The sequence below is a fragment of the Sarcophilus harrisii genome, chromosome 1 (genome assembly GCF_902635505.1).
Source record: "Sarcophilus harrisii chromosome 1, mSarHar1.11, whole genome shotgun sequence".
Taxonomy (NCBI): Eukaryota; Metazoa; Chordata; class Mammalia; order Dasyuromorphia; family Dasyuridae; genus Sarcophilus; species Sarcophilus harrisii.
In genome coordinates, this window is record NC_045426.1 from 220,239,515 (window position 1) to 220,257,754 (window position 18,240).

The 18,240-nt window shown below is 35.4% G+C and overlaps 1 protein-coding gene and 1 pseudogene across 1 annotated transcript in view; one reads left to right on the forward strand and one right to left on the reverse strand.

Annotated features, from left to right (window-relative positions):
- Nucleotides 1-10,357: 10,357 nt before the first annotated feature.
- On the reverse strand, nt 10,358-11,057 carry LOC111719311 (annotated as a pseudogene).
- Nucleotides 11,058-16,797: 5,740 nt separating this feature from the next.
- MFSD14B (major facilitator superfamily domain containing 14B) overlaps nt 16,798-18,240 on the forward strand; it is a 72,147-nt gene continuing 70,704 nt past the window's right edge. Inside the window, exon 1 of the mRNA XM_031937641.1 lies at nt 16,798-16,977. Coding sequence (XP_031793501.1) covers nt 16,816-16,977 — 162 coding nt within the window. The 5' untranslated portion in view covers nt 16,798-16,815. The remainder of the gene's footprint in view (nt 16,978-18,240) is intronic.

The window sequence follows — 18,240 nt, forward strand, 5'->3', positions numbered from 1 at the left end:
GAAAAAAATTGGAACATAAGGTTTTGCAAGGGTGAATGTTGAAAATTAATTATGCATATTTTTGAAAATAAAAAGCTTTAATAATAAAAAAAACTTTTTAAGGAAGTTAAATATGATAACTAACTAAAAAGAACTGAGTGGGAATAAAAAGAAAGACACATTCTATCAGTGGTAAATTGTACCTTTACAAAAATTGACTACATAAAGGCACAAAAACTTTATTGTTAAATGCAGAAAAGCAGAAATATTAAATGCATCCCTTTCATATCACAATGTCATAAGAATTATATTTAGTAAAGTAGCAGGGAACACAGATTTAAAGCTAATTGGAAAAACTAAACAACCTAATCTTAAAGAATGAGTGGGTTAAAGAATAAATCAAAGAAATAATCAATAATTTTATTAATTTTTTATTTTTTGCTGAGGCAATTGAGGTTAAGCCACTTGCCCAAGGTCACACGCTAGGGAGTCCTTTGAGTGTCTGAAGCCAGATTTGAACTCAATTCCTCCTCACTTCCGGGCTGCTCTATCTGCTGCTGCACCACCTAGCTGCCTCAAGATTAAGCAATGATCAATTCTGATGTGTGTGGTTCTTTTCTTTTCTTTTTTTTTTCAGTTGGGGCAATTGGGGTTAAGTGATTTGCGCAGCGTCACACACCTAGGAAGTGTTAAGTGTCTGAGGACAATTTTGAACTCAGGTCCTCCTGACTTCAGGGCTGGTATTCTATCCACTGCGCCACCTAGCTGCCCTAATTTTATTAAAGATAATGACAATAATGAAATAATATATCAAAAGCTATGGATTGAAGCAAAAATAGTAATCAAAGGAAAATTTGTATATTTATATTAATAAAATGGAGAAAGAGCAAGCTAGTAAATTGGTATGCAATCAACAAAACTAGAAAAAAAAATTTTAAATCTTCAATTAAATACCAAGTTGGAAATCTTAAGAACTAAAAATGAGATGAATGAAGAGGAAAACCACTAAATTAATACATAAAAGTAGTAGTTGGTTTTATGAAAAAAAATAAACAAACCATTGGCTAATATGATTAAATAAAAGAGAATAAAACCAATTAACTAGTATTAGAAATAAAAATGGTAACTGTACCATTAATGAGTAATTATAAGAAGTTATTTTGCTCAATTATATTCCAATAAATTTAATAATTTCAGTGAAATGAAAGAATATTTACAAAAATATAAACCTCCTAGATTAGCAGAAGAGGAGATAAAATATCTAAAAGGAGAAAAAAACAGAGAAAGAAAATTATAGACCAACTTCATTAATAAATGTGAATACAAAAATCCTAAATAAAATACTATCTGGGAAATGACAGCAATATACTACTTATGTTGTTTATTATATATTATGTTGATTATATATTTTAAACACATAGGATTTATGCCAGGAATATGATTAAAATAACTGATTAGATTATTAACAAAAGTAACAAAAAGTTATGTGATTATATCAATAGATGCAGAAAAAGTTTTTAGTAAGATAAATATTCATTCCTATTAAAAACATTTGGAAGCATTGGTATAAAAGAATTTTTTTTTTTAAATGATGAAAACTATTAGGAAGAATTATTTGTAATGGGGATGAACTAAAAGCCTTCCCAATAACTCAGATTTAAATAATTGGAGAAGTATTAATTGTTCATAACTGAGCCAATATAATAAAAATGACTAATTATTTATTTAAAGCCATCCCAATTAAATTACCAAAAAATTATTTCACTGATCTAGAAAAAAATAATAACAGAATTCATTTGGAAAAACAAAAAATCAAGAATATCAAAGGAACTAATGAAAAGAAAAAGGAAAAAAGTTTTAACAGTATCAGATTTTAACTATACCAAAGGGCAATAATTATCAAAAGTATTTGATTTGGCTAAGAAAAAGAAAAATAGATTAGTAGAACAGAACATACAGATACAATACACAGTACTACATGTAACAAATGATTATAATAACTTTATGTTCAACAAGCTTTGGGGATAAGAGTTCATTGTTTGGAAAAAATTGTTGGGAAAAATGGAAAGCAATCTGACAGAAATTTGACATAGACCAATATTTTGCACCATTTACTAAGATATGGCCAAAATGTATATATGACATAGATATAAAGGAAGTTATCATAAGAAAAGTAAAACATGGAACATATTAGCTATCAGACCTATGGTTTTTATTAATAAATAAAAAGAATATTGTGAGATATAAAATGGCTAATTTCAATTACATTAAATTTAAAAGATTTTGATGAGGTCTAAAAATCATGATGAGCACCAATAAGTTAGGAAGGTTAAGAGTGATCCAAAATGAATTCACAAGGTCAAGCCATTTCCAAGTCAAGGGACAAAGCTTTAGTATGGCACTTTAACAAGCAGGCAAAGTTCTTAATGAACTTGTAATTAACAAAGAGAAAAGTGGGACCTTTTATGGGAAAGGAGTGTATGTTACCTATGCTAATTATGTGTATCACTAAATCAACAGGTAGTCATGGTGGTCTTAAGACCATTAGATTGGAGGCAGCTAAGTGGTGGAGTGGATATAGCACCAGCTCTGAAATCAGGAGAACCTAAGTTCAAATCTGGCTCAGGCACTTAACACTTTCTAGCTATGTGACCCTGGGCATTCACTTAACCCCAATTACCTCAGCAAAAAAAAATTCTTTTAAGACTTTCATATAGTATAAGGTAACAGTGGGTGTCAATATAGGATAGCTATCTGTATAAGATAATTCTGGCACTATGAGATAATTCTACAGGATCAATTTGCTCCTCACTGGGATCTACTTAGATAGAGGGACATGATCTTTTGTTGGCGTTCATTCACCCTACCTGTTTTGTACAAAGAAAACCAAGGTAGCCAAGATTAGAAGGAAAACAAAATTGGGAGAAAAATTTTATTTATAGTTTTTCAGATAAAGATCTCATATGCCAAATATATGAAGAACGTTGTTAAATTTGTAACAGTACAAAAAGTTAAGCATAACAGTCACAAAGTTAAACATAATCCTGAATGAAAAAATGGATATTCAATGAATTGCCAGACTTTCAAGATATTATTGCAAAAAGACCTGAGCCTAATAGAAAATTTGACATATAAAATCCAAGAGGAATATAAGGTAAACATCAAAAGATTAAGGGGAGTCAATGAAGACAAACTGTTTATGTTTTATACATGGAAATTATTTTGAAAGATGATGTCTAGGCTCTTTTTTTTAATCATGGTTTTCAGGTAGACCAATAATTTTAAAATTATCTCTTTTGCATCTTTTTTTTCCCCAGATCAGTTGTTTTTCCAGTGAGATATTTCATATTGTTTTCTATTTTGTCATTCTTTTGTTTTTTTGTTTTATTGTTTCTTGATTTCTCATAAAGTCATTAGTTTCCATTTGCTCAAATCTAATTTTTAAGGAATTATTTTCCTTTTGTACCTCCTTTCCTATTTGGTCAATTTTGTCTTTTAAGGCATTCTCTTCATTAGAGATTTGAGTTTCCTTTTGTATCACTCTCATTTCTCTTCCCAATTTTTCCTCTACCCCACTTCACTTTCAAAATCCATTTTGAGCTCTTTCATTGTCTGAGACCAATTCTTATTTTTCTTGGAAGCTTTGTATGTAGGAGCTTTGATGTTGTTATCTTTTTCTAAGTGTGTATTTTCATCTTCCTTGTTACCTAAATAATTTTTTTATGATCAGAATCTTTTTCTGTTGTTTACTTATTTTCCTAGTCTATCACTCAGCTTTTAAGTCTTTGTTAAAGTACTGCTTTGTTTCCAGGGTGGAGACTGTAATACCCCAATCTTCAGGGACTTTCAGAAATCCCTCTAGGGATTTTTACTATGATTCAACACTAACACCCAGATTTGAATATGGGTAAAGCAACAGAGTCCTGACTCAATACAAGCAAAGAGACCCCTATCATTTCCTTCTGATGAGCTTTTATTGATTGAGAGGCTCCCAAAGTCTTTTCCTGGTTTGTTAGGGCTACCCTCATACCATAGAGTGACAAATCTTTCCTGCTGACCTTCCAAATCACCCTTGGTATCTATGGACTGAGGAGTCTGCTGCTGCTGTTACTGATTCTAAGGCCCCAAGTCCTGCTCCTGATTTGCTGGGTCCAGGACTGTGCTGGTGTGCAGGGAGTTTTCAATAGACTTTTCCTGCCGACCTTCTAAGTTATCTGTCACTGGAAAATTGTCTTTCTGTAGATTCTGAAATTTATTTAGAGTCATTATTTAAAGGTATTTGGAGGGGTTTGGGGGAAATCTTGGGAGAGTCCCTGCCTTTATTCCACCTTTTTGGCTCTGCTCTTATACATGGAAATGTAAAGCATGTCTAAAATTGTCATTGGTGATTGGGTAGTTCAAAAGAAAGACTGGGCTAGAGCTGAATATGATGTGATTCTAAAAAGCAAAACTGTAGAAAAAGGTAAAAAGTAATTATGTTATATGAATGAAGTACAAGAGCAAGAACTGACAGAGGAAATAGGAGAGGAACATTGATAGTTCTGGAATCTTACTCATATCGGGAATAGATTATAGGGGGAACAATACAGAGAGTGAGGAGCATGTGAAGAGGATACTTAAAAGAAATCCTTTCTTTCCTTTGTAGAATCCTCATCAAATTCTCTATATCTGGAGATCTTTTGGGGTTTTGAAGATCAGTGCTTTTATATAGTCCTGAACCTGCCTTTCCTTCAAGTAACTAATCCTCAGTGTGCTTTCAACTTTTTAATGCAGATGTTGTCATCAGCTGCTGATGCTGTGGGGACACTGCTACCAGTGTAGATAGAAGACCAGATCTTTCTATCATTGGAAGTTTGCAAGGCTATCTTCTCTTCAGTAGTTGTGGTGATTGGGGGAGAAAAAGAGAAGAACTCACTCCTTCACCCTTTCCCTCATCCCTTTCTCCTCACAAACCCCAGGGGAAATTCCCTTTACCACTACTAGATTAGCTTGTTGGAACACCAGATGAAATGTTTAATTCAGAATTGGTTTGCTGTGAAATAATTAGTTTCAACGAAAATATTTTTTAAAATGCACAGAAGAGAAGAAAGTTCAGAAAGAAACAGACAAGGAAATTAGTTTTAAAGTAACATATGGACTTCATTAAATACTTTTTTAAAAAAGCAAGTATAATGAAATGGATAGACATATTTTCATAAAGAAGTCTCTTTTTATGCTTTGCTATATGTAGAAAAATGCTTAAGTTCATAATAAGTTTATTTTAAGAAATGAACATAAAGGATCAGAAAAAGAAATTAATATTTTATTATAGAATATATAGACTTATGATCTTTTGGAGGATTCCTAAATTCATAATAAATTTATTTTAAAAAACACATATAAACACCCAGAGGTATTCTTGATTTGTTCACCAATTCCAACACATTTCTTGTGTGGGATCCTTTGATTTGATACAATGATCAAAGTACTTTACTCCTTTGAAATAAAGAACTTGTTCATACCTAGTTTATTCTTCCTGTTGATTTAAAGGATACTCTAGATTTTCTCTAATTTCATTAATCAGATAAGTTAACTACATATTAGATCTGAGCATTGCATTTCTCATACAAAGTATAAATTATTAAAAAAAATATTTTTTTGGTGTTGCATTTGAAAAGCTTTCTTTTTCTCCCCACTGAAGAGAATCTTTCTGCTGTTTTTTGAAACTATATTCCACCTAGTGGAATTTTGAGTAATTAAGAATGAAGATGATTTAAGTGATTTCCTTAAATATGAAATCATTAGTTCAAATTGTGTTCTTGTTCACAGAATTTAATACAACAACCTATTCTGGCAGCTTATATATTCTGATAAATTTTTAATATAATAATTTAATCCGATGGGAGAACTAAATTGTTTTATTCTGTGGAGGAGGAGTCTAATAATTTGTTTTGGTCCAGGATTGTTCTAATGATAGAATCTACGGTTACAATGGTGAAGAAGAATGATGACTGGAAAGCAGAAGGTAGAATTTGGAGATATTCAGAAATCAAGTGCAATTCTTGATCTAAGTAAAGAGACAGAGTTTCAAAGAAGTCTACAAACTTTTTAAAGAAAGATGAATATCCAAGGTGATTCCCATAGACTTGTGATAGAAAGAGACATCTGCATCCAGAGAAAGAACTATAGAGACTGAATATGTATTAAAGTATAGTATTTTCACTTTTTTTGGTTGTTATTTGCTTTCTTTTTTCTTTTCATCTTTTGACCCGATTTTTCTTTTGCAGCATGATGAATATGGAACTATGTTTAGAAGAGTTGCATATGGATTGCTTGGTATCTTTGGGAGGAAGTGGAGAGAATGAGAGATAAAAATTTGGAACACCAGGTTTTGCAAAGGTGAATGTTGAAAACTTATCTTTGCATGTATTTAGAAACATAGAAAGCTATTAAAATAAATTTTAAAAAGAAAAATGCATACCTGTAATAGAAAAATTATTCTCACAAATTGAGGAAGAAAACATTTTATCAAAGAACACTCTTTAATGATAAAACTGAAGTAACAATTATAAACAGTAAAGTACAATTCAAAATAATTACCAAATGTTTCCAATTTTTTTTTTTTTTTACCACAGAAAGAGCTGCTATAAATATCTTTGTACATTTGGGTCCTTATCCTTTTTCTTTGATCGCTTTGATCCTCTTTCTTTGACCCACTTAGTGTCATTGTGTCAAGGGTGTACAACTTTTGGGCATAGTTCCAAATTGCTTTTCAGAACCACTCAATGTACTCTACCAAAAGTATATTAGTATACTTGTTTTCCTATATCCCATTCTGCATTTGCCCTATTATTTTTCTGTCATCTTAGCCAATCTGTTGATTATGAAGTTATGAAGTGATTTGCCAGAGTTGCTTTAATTTGCATTTTTGTAATTATTAGTGATTTAGAGTATTTTTAAAAATATAGTTATTGGTAGTTTTGATTTTTTCCTCTAAAAACTACCTGTTTGTAACTGTTGACTATCAAATGCAGATTGGTTAAACAAGTTAGGATATATGAATGTGATGAAAAAAAACTGTACTAAAATAAATGATGAGAAGGGGGATTTCAGAAAAAACTTGGGAGGACTCATATAAACAGATGCTAAGTAAAGTGAGCAGAACCAGAAGAACAATTCGGCAATATTTTAGTAATCAATGCAATGACCAATTACACTTCCAAAAACTTACAATGAAACATACATTCTGCCTCCTGATTGACAGCTGACAGCCTCAGAATACAAATTTATACTTATTTTCTTCTATTTCTTGCCTTTTTGAAGTGAATATGACTAATACAGAGATTTTGCATGAATATCTATTCTTGTAATGATTCTATTTTTAGTTATGGGGGAGAGATTTTAAAACTGAAAACAAAATAGAAAAACCCCATTGAAAAAATCCCAAATGATTACAAAATGTATAAAATATTTGAGAATCAATTTAACAAAGTACAGTTAATGCCTATATAGATTCAATTATAAAATGATCATTAAGGAAATATAGAGAATTTAATTGGAGGGAGGAATATGCAGTACTTATTGTATCTTGTCAGTATAATAAAAATGACAACACTAACAAAGTTAAATTTACAGATTTAGTAATGTGTAGCTCAAATTGGTGAGTGGTCACCGTCTAATAAAAAGCTGAAGAGATCTCTAGGAGCAAAGCAAAAGTTTATTGTACGTTCTCTCAAGAATCCGAGTCTCTGAGTCCCTCCCGCTGAGTAAGCAATCTAAGGGAGGAGGCACCTTTTGGGACAGGTTTACACTTTAAATAGTCTCTAACACAATCATCCCTCCCACCACTGACCATCATCCTTATTGGCTGAGAGTCTTATATTCTAAACGCGGGAACTATAGAAGAAATTGAACTTGGCTAATAAGTACATAGTTGCCCATATTTGATGGAAGTAGGGAGAAAATGATGTCATGGGAGGATAGCAGGAAGGGGACTTAGGTATGCCCTTGAGTCAGTGCTCAAGGACCTTCAGGCCTACTCCAGCTCTGAAGTAGACGAAGCCTTACTCGATTTTCACAACTGTCTTGAGAGATCTCGTCTTGTTCAGTAACATAAAATATTAATAACAGTATTTTATTAATTATAACTAGATAATTAACTTAATAAAATTCATTTGTAGGAGCAAAAGATCTAAAATAATAAAGTAAATAATGAAGAAAAAGATAGGAATGAAAAAGGGAGATAGACTAAAGACCTTTTCAATAAGATCAAAGATGTCCATTATCACCACTACTATGCTTGAAATGCTAGCTACAGCAAGAAGAAAAAAGAAAGCAATAAATATAAGCAAGAATAAGAACAGTCAGCGAAGAAACAAAATTGTTCCTTTTTGCAGATGTCATAATGGTTTACTTAGAGAACCCCAAAATTAATTGAAACTATTTTCTGCAAAGTTGATGCATATAAAATAAATCCATATACACTATCCATATTTCTTTATATTATCAACAAAACTCCAGATGATAAACCAGTCATTTTCTCTGTATTAAAAAAACACACACAAAAATTGAATGTTTTTGCAGATACAACAAAGTCCAAAATTTTCAAGCAACATGAATGAACTTGATTACTTTAAAATTTGGACCACTGAGTGACAAAACTGCTTTATTTTATACACACATGTAGACATGTATATGTATATATGTGTATGCGTATATGTGTATGTACACATCCTAAACAAAACTCAGCAAAAAGAAAAAGAAAGAGAAGTTCCATCTAAAACAATTACAGAATAAATAAAATAGTGGAAGTCTATCTATCAAGGCATATAAAAGAATTATATGAATACAACTAAAAATCATTCTTTAGAGAAATAAAGACATATCTAAGTATTTGGAAGAATCTTAATTGCCTGTGAGAATGCTGAGGCAATATAATAAAAATAAAAATACTGCCTAATTTATTTACATATTTAGGACCATATCAATCAAAATATCAAAGAAATATCTTATAGAATTAGAAAAAATAATAATGAAATTCATTTAGAGGAATAAAAGGTCAAGAATCTCTAGCAAAATGATGAAAAAGGTGGAAAGAAAAGAGGCTAATAATAGATATGAATTATTCTACAAATAATCATCAAAATGTTTTGGTTAAGAAATAGGTCATCAGTAGAATAGATGAAGTATGTAACATATAGAAGTAAATGAACATTAAAGTCTACTGCTTGATAAACCCAAAGACCTCAGCCACTGGGGTAGGAACTCACAATTTGACAAAAACTTCTGGGAAATTGGGAAGCAGTTTGGCAAAAACAACAATACTGTAAGTAAAAGTAACTTTGAAAGACTTAAGAATTCTAAAGCAACTACCATTATCATTCTGGAGAAACAGTAAAGAATCATGATACCTCCTAACAGAGAGTTAATGGCCTGAGGGTCATATGAGACATGTATTTTTTGAACATGAACAATGAGGGAATTTGTTTTCCTTGTCTATGCCATTTTTGGTCACTTTTGCCAATTTGGAGGGTATGAAATGAAACTTTCGGATTGTTCTGATTTGTATTTCTCCCAGTGTTAATCATTTGGAACATTTTAAAAGTAGCTGTGAATAATTTGCAGTTCTTTTGAGAAGCGTTTTTTCATAGTTTTTGACCATGTATCTATTGGTCATGTTCAAAAAATACATGTTTCATATGGCCCTCGGGCCATTAACTCTCTATTAGGAGGTATCATGATTCTCTCTCTCTCTCTCTCTCTCTCTCTCTCTCTCTCTCTCTCTCTCCATTGTTTGTATATCTTGGAAAGCAATCTTTTTCAGAGATATTTTTTATAAAGTGTTTTTTTCATTGAACAAAATTTTTTTTATCCTTGATGCATTTAATGCTGTCTCTGTAGAGACTTTTCAGTTTTGAATAATCAGGCTAATTATTTTATCTTTTACTATTGCCTCTCTCTCTCTTGCTATCCATGGCTATATATGTTATATGTTTCCTTTATAATTTTTTGGTATATAATCTTTAATAGGAAAGGCACATATCCATTTAGAATGTATTGTGGAATTTGGTACAAAGTGTTGATCTAATATCTTCTTTTAAATAGTCTTGAAATTTTAATTTCAGATGACTTTTCAGTTTTCCTGTTAGTTTTTTATTAAATAAGAAGTTTTGTCCCCAGGTAATTTGTTTTCTACTTCATCAAATGATGAATTATTGAGTTGTTTTATTTCTTAATCTTCTTGTTCAGTCATTTTTATTACCCTATCTCTTTATTCTTTAGCCTATACTTGGTTTTAATACTACAGCTTTTTTTTTTTTTTTTTTTAGCTATAGTTTGAGGTCTGGAAGTGCTACTTTCCTTTGGCTTTACTTCTTTTTTATTTTTTAACTTTGTTTATATTTTTATTTTTATGTAGGGAAAATCAAACATACATTTAACACAATTTGGTTGCAAGTTCCTTAACTTTTGCCTTTTCCAGCTTGGCAATATGAGCCGCTGATTTTGGACCTAGGACATTGCCACCTCAGTGATGATGGATCTCATCATAGCTGTCATTGTAATTGGTTTTGATGACTTCAACTAGCTTATCTAGGGTTCCTTTATCTTCAGGGTTCACCTGTGTGAAGGCAATGCTTGTGCAAGTCTTTTGGTGAACTAAGTGACCCAGTCTGGTTTTACCTTTGATAATACAATGTCTTAGTAGGGACATCTTTGCCTGCAGCTTTTTGTTCAGCCCTAGCCAGCAGCCTTTGGTTCTTTTCTTGCCTTGTCTTAGGTCTGTACTTGTGAACCAGTTTAAGCACTTGAGTAGCTGTCTGATGATCTAAAGCCTGGGTGAACTAGTTGATTGCTGGTAGCACTTTCAAACATTTGTAAAGGGTAGACCTTTGATGCTGAAGTCTGATGTATTCGAGGCCATTGACAAATTGAGTAAGTTCCCTTTTGGGCTGGATGTCCTGACCAATGCCAGAGTTCTTGGGCTGCTTCTCAAATAAAGGATTGACCACTTTCTTGGCCTCTTGCTTCTTTACAACAGCAGGGGCTAGAGCCATCTTCTTCTCCTTGGCATTCTTCCCTTTTGGCATCTTGACTGGCAGGACAAGAGAGTAATAGCTTTATTTTAAAAAATACATGCAAAGATAGTTTTCAATATTCACCCTTGCAAAACCTTGTGCTCCAAATTTTTCTCCCTCTCTTCTTTGCTACCTCTTCCTCCTAGACAGCAAGCAATCAATTTGCTAATCAAGACAGACACAGAGTTGGAGACTGGCTGGAAGGATTAAAAATGGATTTTGCTTTCACATCATTCTGTGTTAACAGGACAGTTTGGAAAAATTGACCTGATTATGATTGATAATAGGAATAAGTTGGGCTTGTTTATTCCTGAGAATAAGCTGTTTTAGAATTCACATCAATTCTAGAATTTTTGTTTTTCTAAGTGAATTTTATTATTATGTCAAGTTCTCTAAAACATTCTGTTGCTAATTTAATTGGCAAAGTGTTAAAAGTATAAATTAATTTGGATAATATTGTCATTTTTATTATATTGGCACAGCTCTAGTTATGCCACTAAATAATACTCCAGCTACTTAAGTTATACTTTATAGGGTTTTTTTTTTTAAGCAAAAAAGTGTTAAACTTTTTCAGTCTTTTTTTTTCTATATTTATTGATGAAATGATAATATAAGAAATTATGATATGGGAGCAGGCACTCAGAACTCTTTGGGTACTTGACAGAAAGACCACAATGGCTGTTGGAAGTGAGGCTTTATCTCATTTCAATAAGACACAGAGATTGTAGGGGCAAATGGCACAGAAGATACAGAGACAAGTTGTGAAAGGGATACAGAGCAGATGGCATGGGATCAGGGTAGGGTGGTCAAGGGAGGAAGGTTTTGAGAACATTTAGAATTGTATTTACGTGTAGAGACAAAGACTTAGAGAAAAGTCCAATCGGCTGAGTTGTACAAAACAAGATATTGAGCTTTTGAACTGAATAATCCAAAACAAAAAGTGGGTGAAAGGTAACTGTAAACACTAAGTGAACATATTTAAGGAGCTAATTAATATTAACTTCTCTCCAAAGGAGGAATTTTCTGCTATTTTTGAACATGGGTTGTATGATGAGGGAGGGGGAACATGTCATGGGAGAACAACAATGGGAGGACAGGAAATCTGTTAACTTCATCATTCTCAGCCAATGGGGCTAGGGGGGAAGGACCTTGTCCTAGGAAAGAGAAAGCTCATTTCCCTGTCTATAAGCAAAGATCTGCTCTTGGACAGATCATCTGCTTTTGGTAAGAACCATAAATAAACCAACTTACTTAATACACTTTTGAATCATTTTTATCTTTGTGGCATATTTCTAACAGTAGAGAAGATTAGGGATAGAGGCATCAAGAATCATTCACATAATCATAGATTAAAGTTGAGAGTACTCAGCATCAAGGACACAGAAAGAGATGGAAAAGTGCTGGGTTTTCAGCACCAAAATGATATGGATGATGGTAGGCATGAAAAGTTGGGGTTTGGTCATGTGAAGAATTCACAACCGCTATTCTCTTTGGCAAAAGGGAATTTAGGGAGGAGGTTACAGACAGAATGAAGGGATACAATAGACAAAATGAATGGAAACAATAGAATGATAAATATGAAATAGAGTGGGAGAACATAAGACAAGTTGCTCAATGTAACTCACAATTCCCCAGTAGAAAGGGAGCACCCCATGAGGTTGGGGCATGCCCTTAGCAGGCTAAATCCTGAAAGGAACTTAGCACCCTAAAAGAGTTAACTATAAGGAGAAGTGATATTGAGAAGCATAGTGGAGTTAAAAGAGATACCATGTGGAATGGGGAAGGGATAAGGAGAAAGATCCCATGAGGCAGAGTGCTGTGCTGGATTGACTTAAAGGAAGGCAGCAGGCATGGGAAGGCCCATAAGTAGATTTTATAGGGAAAATTTAATCTTACAGACATGAGTGGGATTTTTGACAGGGTATGGCAAAGTGAGACCTCTACAAAGGATGGGGCTCAAAGGTTTGACATAACTTGGATTTCATTCTGGAGGACCTTCTCTATGGAGACCATGGGAGGATGGGACCATGGAGCTAAAGTGAACTCTATTAGTGCTTTCTCGGGGCCTGCCTCAGGGATTAATTTTATCAATTCCTTTGCTAATTACATCCATCATTGAAGACCTCACATTAGGAAAGAATTTTCTATTTGATAAGAACTGTGGAGAACAGTGACATGAGGCTAAGACCAACATCTTATTATGGAATATTACTGTTCTGTAAGAAATGACCAACAGGATAATTTCAGAAAGGCCTGGAGAGACTTACATGAACTGATGCTGAGTGAAATGAGCAGGACCAGGAGATCATTATATACTTCAACAACAATACTAGATGATGACCAGTTCTGATGGATCAGGCCATCCTCAGCAACGAGATCAACCAAATCATTTCTAATGGAGCAGTAATGAACTGAACTAGCTATGCCCAGAAAAAGAAACTCTGGGAGATGACTAAAAACCATTACATTGAATTCCCAATCCCTATATTTATGCCCACCTGCATTTTTGATTTCCTTCACAGGCTAATTGTACAATATTTCAGAGTCTGATTCTTTTTGTACAGCAAAATAACGTTTTGGTCATGTATACTTATTGTGTATCTAATTTATATTTTAATATATTTAACATCTACTGGTCATCCTGCCATCTAGGGGAGGGGGTGGGGAGGTAAGAGGTGAAAAATTGGAACAAGAGGTTTGGCAATTGTTAATGCTGTAAAGTCACCCATGCATATATCCTGTAAATAAAAGGTTATTAAATAAAAAAAAAAATAACAATCATAAAAAAAAGACCAACATCTTATAACATATTCCACAATAAATTCAAAAAGAAAAATAACAAGAGAAGCATGTCATCTATACAGTTTTAAGGAATGGATATATTCTTAACCAAACAAGAGATGGAGGCAATCAAAGAATAAAACAGATTATTTTTGATTATATGACAGAAAATCATTTGCACAAACAGAATTAAAACATCTACAATAAAAAGAGAAATAATTGTATCTGTATCAAATATCTGTATAAATATTTTTGATTAGGGTTTAATATCTAAACTATATAGACCATAAACAGATAAAAGTTCATGCCCCAATACAGAAGTAGTCCAAAGATATGCACACATAGTTCTCAAAAATAAATTGCAATCAATCAATAACTTCAGGAAAGGATGCTCCATATCACTGATTTTGAAACTAAGTCGCTATTTGTTCTTTATTCTCAAAGAGGATCGTGACATCTGAGAAGCAATGCTTTGACATGCAAGTGAATTGCATTTAAGTGAGGGTGGGCTGTGCAAAGTCATTAAGAAGCTTCACTTCTTCCTCTGGAGCCATCTGGGTTCACTGTCAAGATATAGATTAGGATGACTGGTGATGGCTCTGCATGCAGTGGGAGATCGTGGCAACATCCAAATGCTATTCTTTGCCTCAATTTCTATCTAGTCTTAATCACTGAATGGATATGTCCTCAAACTGAACCACTAGAAGACCTTAGCTTAAAAAGGACAAGTTTTTAAAGCTAGTTAGGAAATGAGGTAGAGATATGGCCTCTTTTACCTAGTCAAAAAAAGAAAAAACCCCAAAGAAACCAAGAAGAAAAAAAATCAAGCTGGGAGGGAAGAAGATCCTCAGGGTTTCTGGCCAAAACAGTAACTTCACTTTGAGCCAATCAGGGCTAAAATGTTGACCACACCAGGGACCTATTGTTTTTTTAATTTTTAAAATTTTTTTATTTTTTATTTTTTCCCCTAAAGCTTTTTATTTCCAAAACATATTCAGGGATAATTTGACAACATTAACCCTTGAATAGCCTTGTGTTTCAAATATTCTCCTCCTTCCCTTCCCCCTTTCCTAGATGACAAGCAATTCAATATATGTTAAACATAATAAAATATATGTTAAATCCAATATGTATAAACATATTTATACAATTCTCTTGCTGCACAAGAGAAATCAGATAAAAAAAAAGTAAATGAGTAAGAAAACAAAATGCAAATGAACAGCAACAAAAAGTGTGAGAATATTATGTTGTGATCCACATTCAGTTCCTACAGAACTCTCTCTGGGTGTACACGGTCTCTTCATCACAAGATCATTGGAACTGGCATCAATCATCTCGCTGTTGGAAAGAATCATGTTCATCAGTATAATATTGACGTTGTCATGTACAATGATCTGGTTCTGCTCATTTCATTTAGCATTGTAATGCTGGAGAAACTGAGGCAAGACAGAGATTAGAGAGTTTTAATGTTTTATTTGGGTTTCTGAGAGGGAGCTATAGTTTGGAGGCAGAGCAGAATCCATTCTGCCTCCCGGGCGGAAGTGGACTTTCATCTCAAAGAATCCAGCATTGAATATGAGATTCTAATGAATTATATATGACTCCACTTGATCAGGGGAGACAAAGGCAAGGGATGGAGTCCAAACACTGGAAAATGGTGGGAATTTTCAGGAACGGCCCATCAATTTGGTTCTGACAGATTGGGGTAGGACTATAAATTCTTGATAATTTAGAAGAATTTAAGAGCCAGGATGTCTGAACTCTCCCTTATCTGAGACTTACAGTTTATAACCTTAGAATAGCCAATGCTAAATTATATCAGTCCTAATAGTCAGGAGGGGAGGGGGGTTACCACCAGGGGAATTGAGTCAGAACAATTCAGGAAACTGAGGCAGAATAATAAAAGGAAAACTGTGGCACAACAGCACCAGATCATTTAAGTCTCCAGGCCTTTCTAAAATTATCTTTGGGATCATTTCTTACAGAACAATAATCCATAACATTCATATACCATAACTTATTCAACCATTCTTTAACTGGTGGACATCCATTCAAATTTCCGGTTTCTTGCCACAAAGAAAAAGGCTGCCACAAACAGTTCTGCACATGCTCCAGGGACCCATTGTTGATCAGTCTCTGAGATCCACAGTGATTTGGGTGCCTTTTTATTTCAAAGCAGATGGAATTGCATTTATTTTTTATTTTATTTTATTGCTGAGAAAATTGGGGTTAAGTGACTTGCCCAGGGTCACACAGTTTGGAAATGGTAAGTGTCTGAGGGCAGATTTGAACTCGGGTCCTCCTGATTTTATTATACTTCGCTGTACAAGTGTTATTCCCCAGGACTAGAATTCCCAGGCTAAGCTGCAGTAACCCTAGGCCTTCTTTGCCCCTCCCACCTCCTCCACGAGCCAGCCCTCGCTCCTCCCCTTAGTTTAGGGAGGGAGATTGAAAAGGAGAGACTGGAGTGGCTGGAGGGGCGTGTTCGATTTGGCCGTAAGCGGATGCGGTGACGCGTTTCCGGAGGCGTGTAAAGTTTGAGGAAGCGGTGGCCCGGATTTTGCTGCGGGGTCATGGGCTTCTAGCTCGTCTCTCTGGGAGCGCAGGGTGATCCCCGAGGCTGCCCCAGCGAGGTTCGTCTGGTTTGCGCTAGCTTCGCTCTGCGGTCGCCTCCGGGTAACGCGCGCGTGATACTGCGCGTGCGCCGAGGAGCCCGCGCCCCTCCCCCGGCCCCAGCCAGTTGCAGCGGTCGGCTCGGCTGTCTGCCTCTTTCTGCGCTCCGCCGCTGGCGCCTCCGCCGCGGCGGCCGGGCGAGCTCAGCGCGAGCGCGGCTGGCCCTAGCGAGGCAGATGACGGAACGAGCGCCGGCGGGAGGAGGAGGCCGCTGCCAGCTCGAGAGGGTCCCGGGGCGGGAGCGGAATCCACTCCGGCCGCAGCCCCTCCTCTCCGTTCTCTTGCTTGCCTCGCCATCCCTCCCAGCCGGCTGGGAAATGGGACCAGTATGAGTCCCGAGCTGCCGCCGGAGAAGGAAGAGCGGGCGGCGGCGGCGGCGGTACCCGCGGCTTCGGCGGAGGAGGAGATAGGAGGCGGCATCTGCAGAAAGAAAAGTAGCCGCATTATGCTGGTGAAGAGGATCAGCGCGAAGCTGGGGGGCAGCGGCTCGGTGAGCGCTCCGGGTGCGGGCGGGCGGAGGGAGGGGGGGGGGGCGCGTGCGTGGGGCCCGAGCGACGGCACCCCGGGGAGTTTGCGGGCGGATAATGGCACCTCTCGCCCCGAGCTCCACTTTTACGGGTCGCATCTTTCGCACCCCTCACTCCCTGCTCCCCCCCCAGTGATTTCGCGATTTCCAGCCTCCTGGGCACCCGGAGAATGGGACGCCTTCCCACAGATCCAATTCGTTTTCAGATCAGCAGGGAGAAGAAGCCATTGTTGATGTTAAATGAGAAGGAGGAAAGTTACAATTGGGGAAAAAAAGTTGCTCTTCTGCAGCTTTGCTGTATTAAGTTTGGGTGTGCTGTGCAGCATCGAGCACCTGACCGGGACTAATTCATATTTTCTGTGAGAGTCAGGATAGAGTTGTTGATTTGTTTGTTTGTTTGTTTGTTTGTTTGGTTCTCCTTAAAATTGGGCATGAGCTAATATTTCCCCTGTGTTTTGGATCCCTGATAGGGGAGGGAAAGCTTCCAGAGAAACTGCACCTAGTAACAGGCACATCCCCTAACGAGAAAAATGGTCACAGCAAGGGAAAACGAAACACTTAAATGGTTTAGGCAAAGGTGTGTGTGTGTGTGTGTGTGTGTGTGTGTGTGTGTGTGTGTGTGTGTGTGTGTGTTTCACGAATCTTTTGGCAATCTATAAACCCCTTCTCAGAATGTTTTTAAATGCATAAAATAAAATAGGACTGCAAAGAGAACTAATAATATTGAAATACAGTTAAATGTGAAAGAAGTTCATAAATCCTCAAATTAAGTACTTTTGAGTTAAAGGCTAAGGTTTTTTTTTTTTTTTTTTTTTTTTTTTGTTAAATACACTTTGGGGGGATTGTGAATGAATCTTTAAAAACTTAAAAAAATAAAAAGGAAGCATTTTCTGCTAATGCCATTGGCTTCAGTCTTCAAAGACCACCCTGCCAGCAACTTAGTTTTTTTTTTTTTTTTTTTTTTTCATCAAATACAGTTTTACTGGAGTTCAAAATGTAGGTTTTTCAGGCTTTAAAAATATAGACAGCAACTTAGTTTTGAAAATCTGAATTATTTTAACTTTCCTGAGGTTTGTCAAAAAAAAAAAAAAACTGGGTCAAGATGACAGGGAGGCAGAATTTTGAACTCTTTGCCAGGAAGAGGAACAAAGTGACAACTTGCTTTAACACTAAATCAAATAGCTTAGATCTCCCAAAGAAATGACCTTTCTTCAAATCGTATTTTCT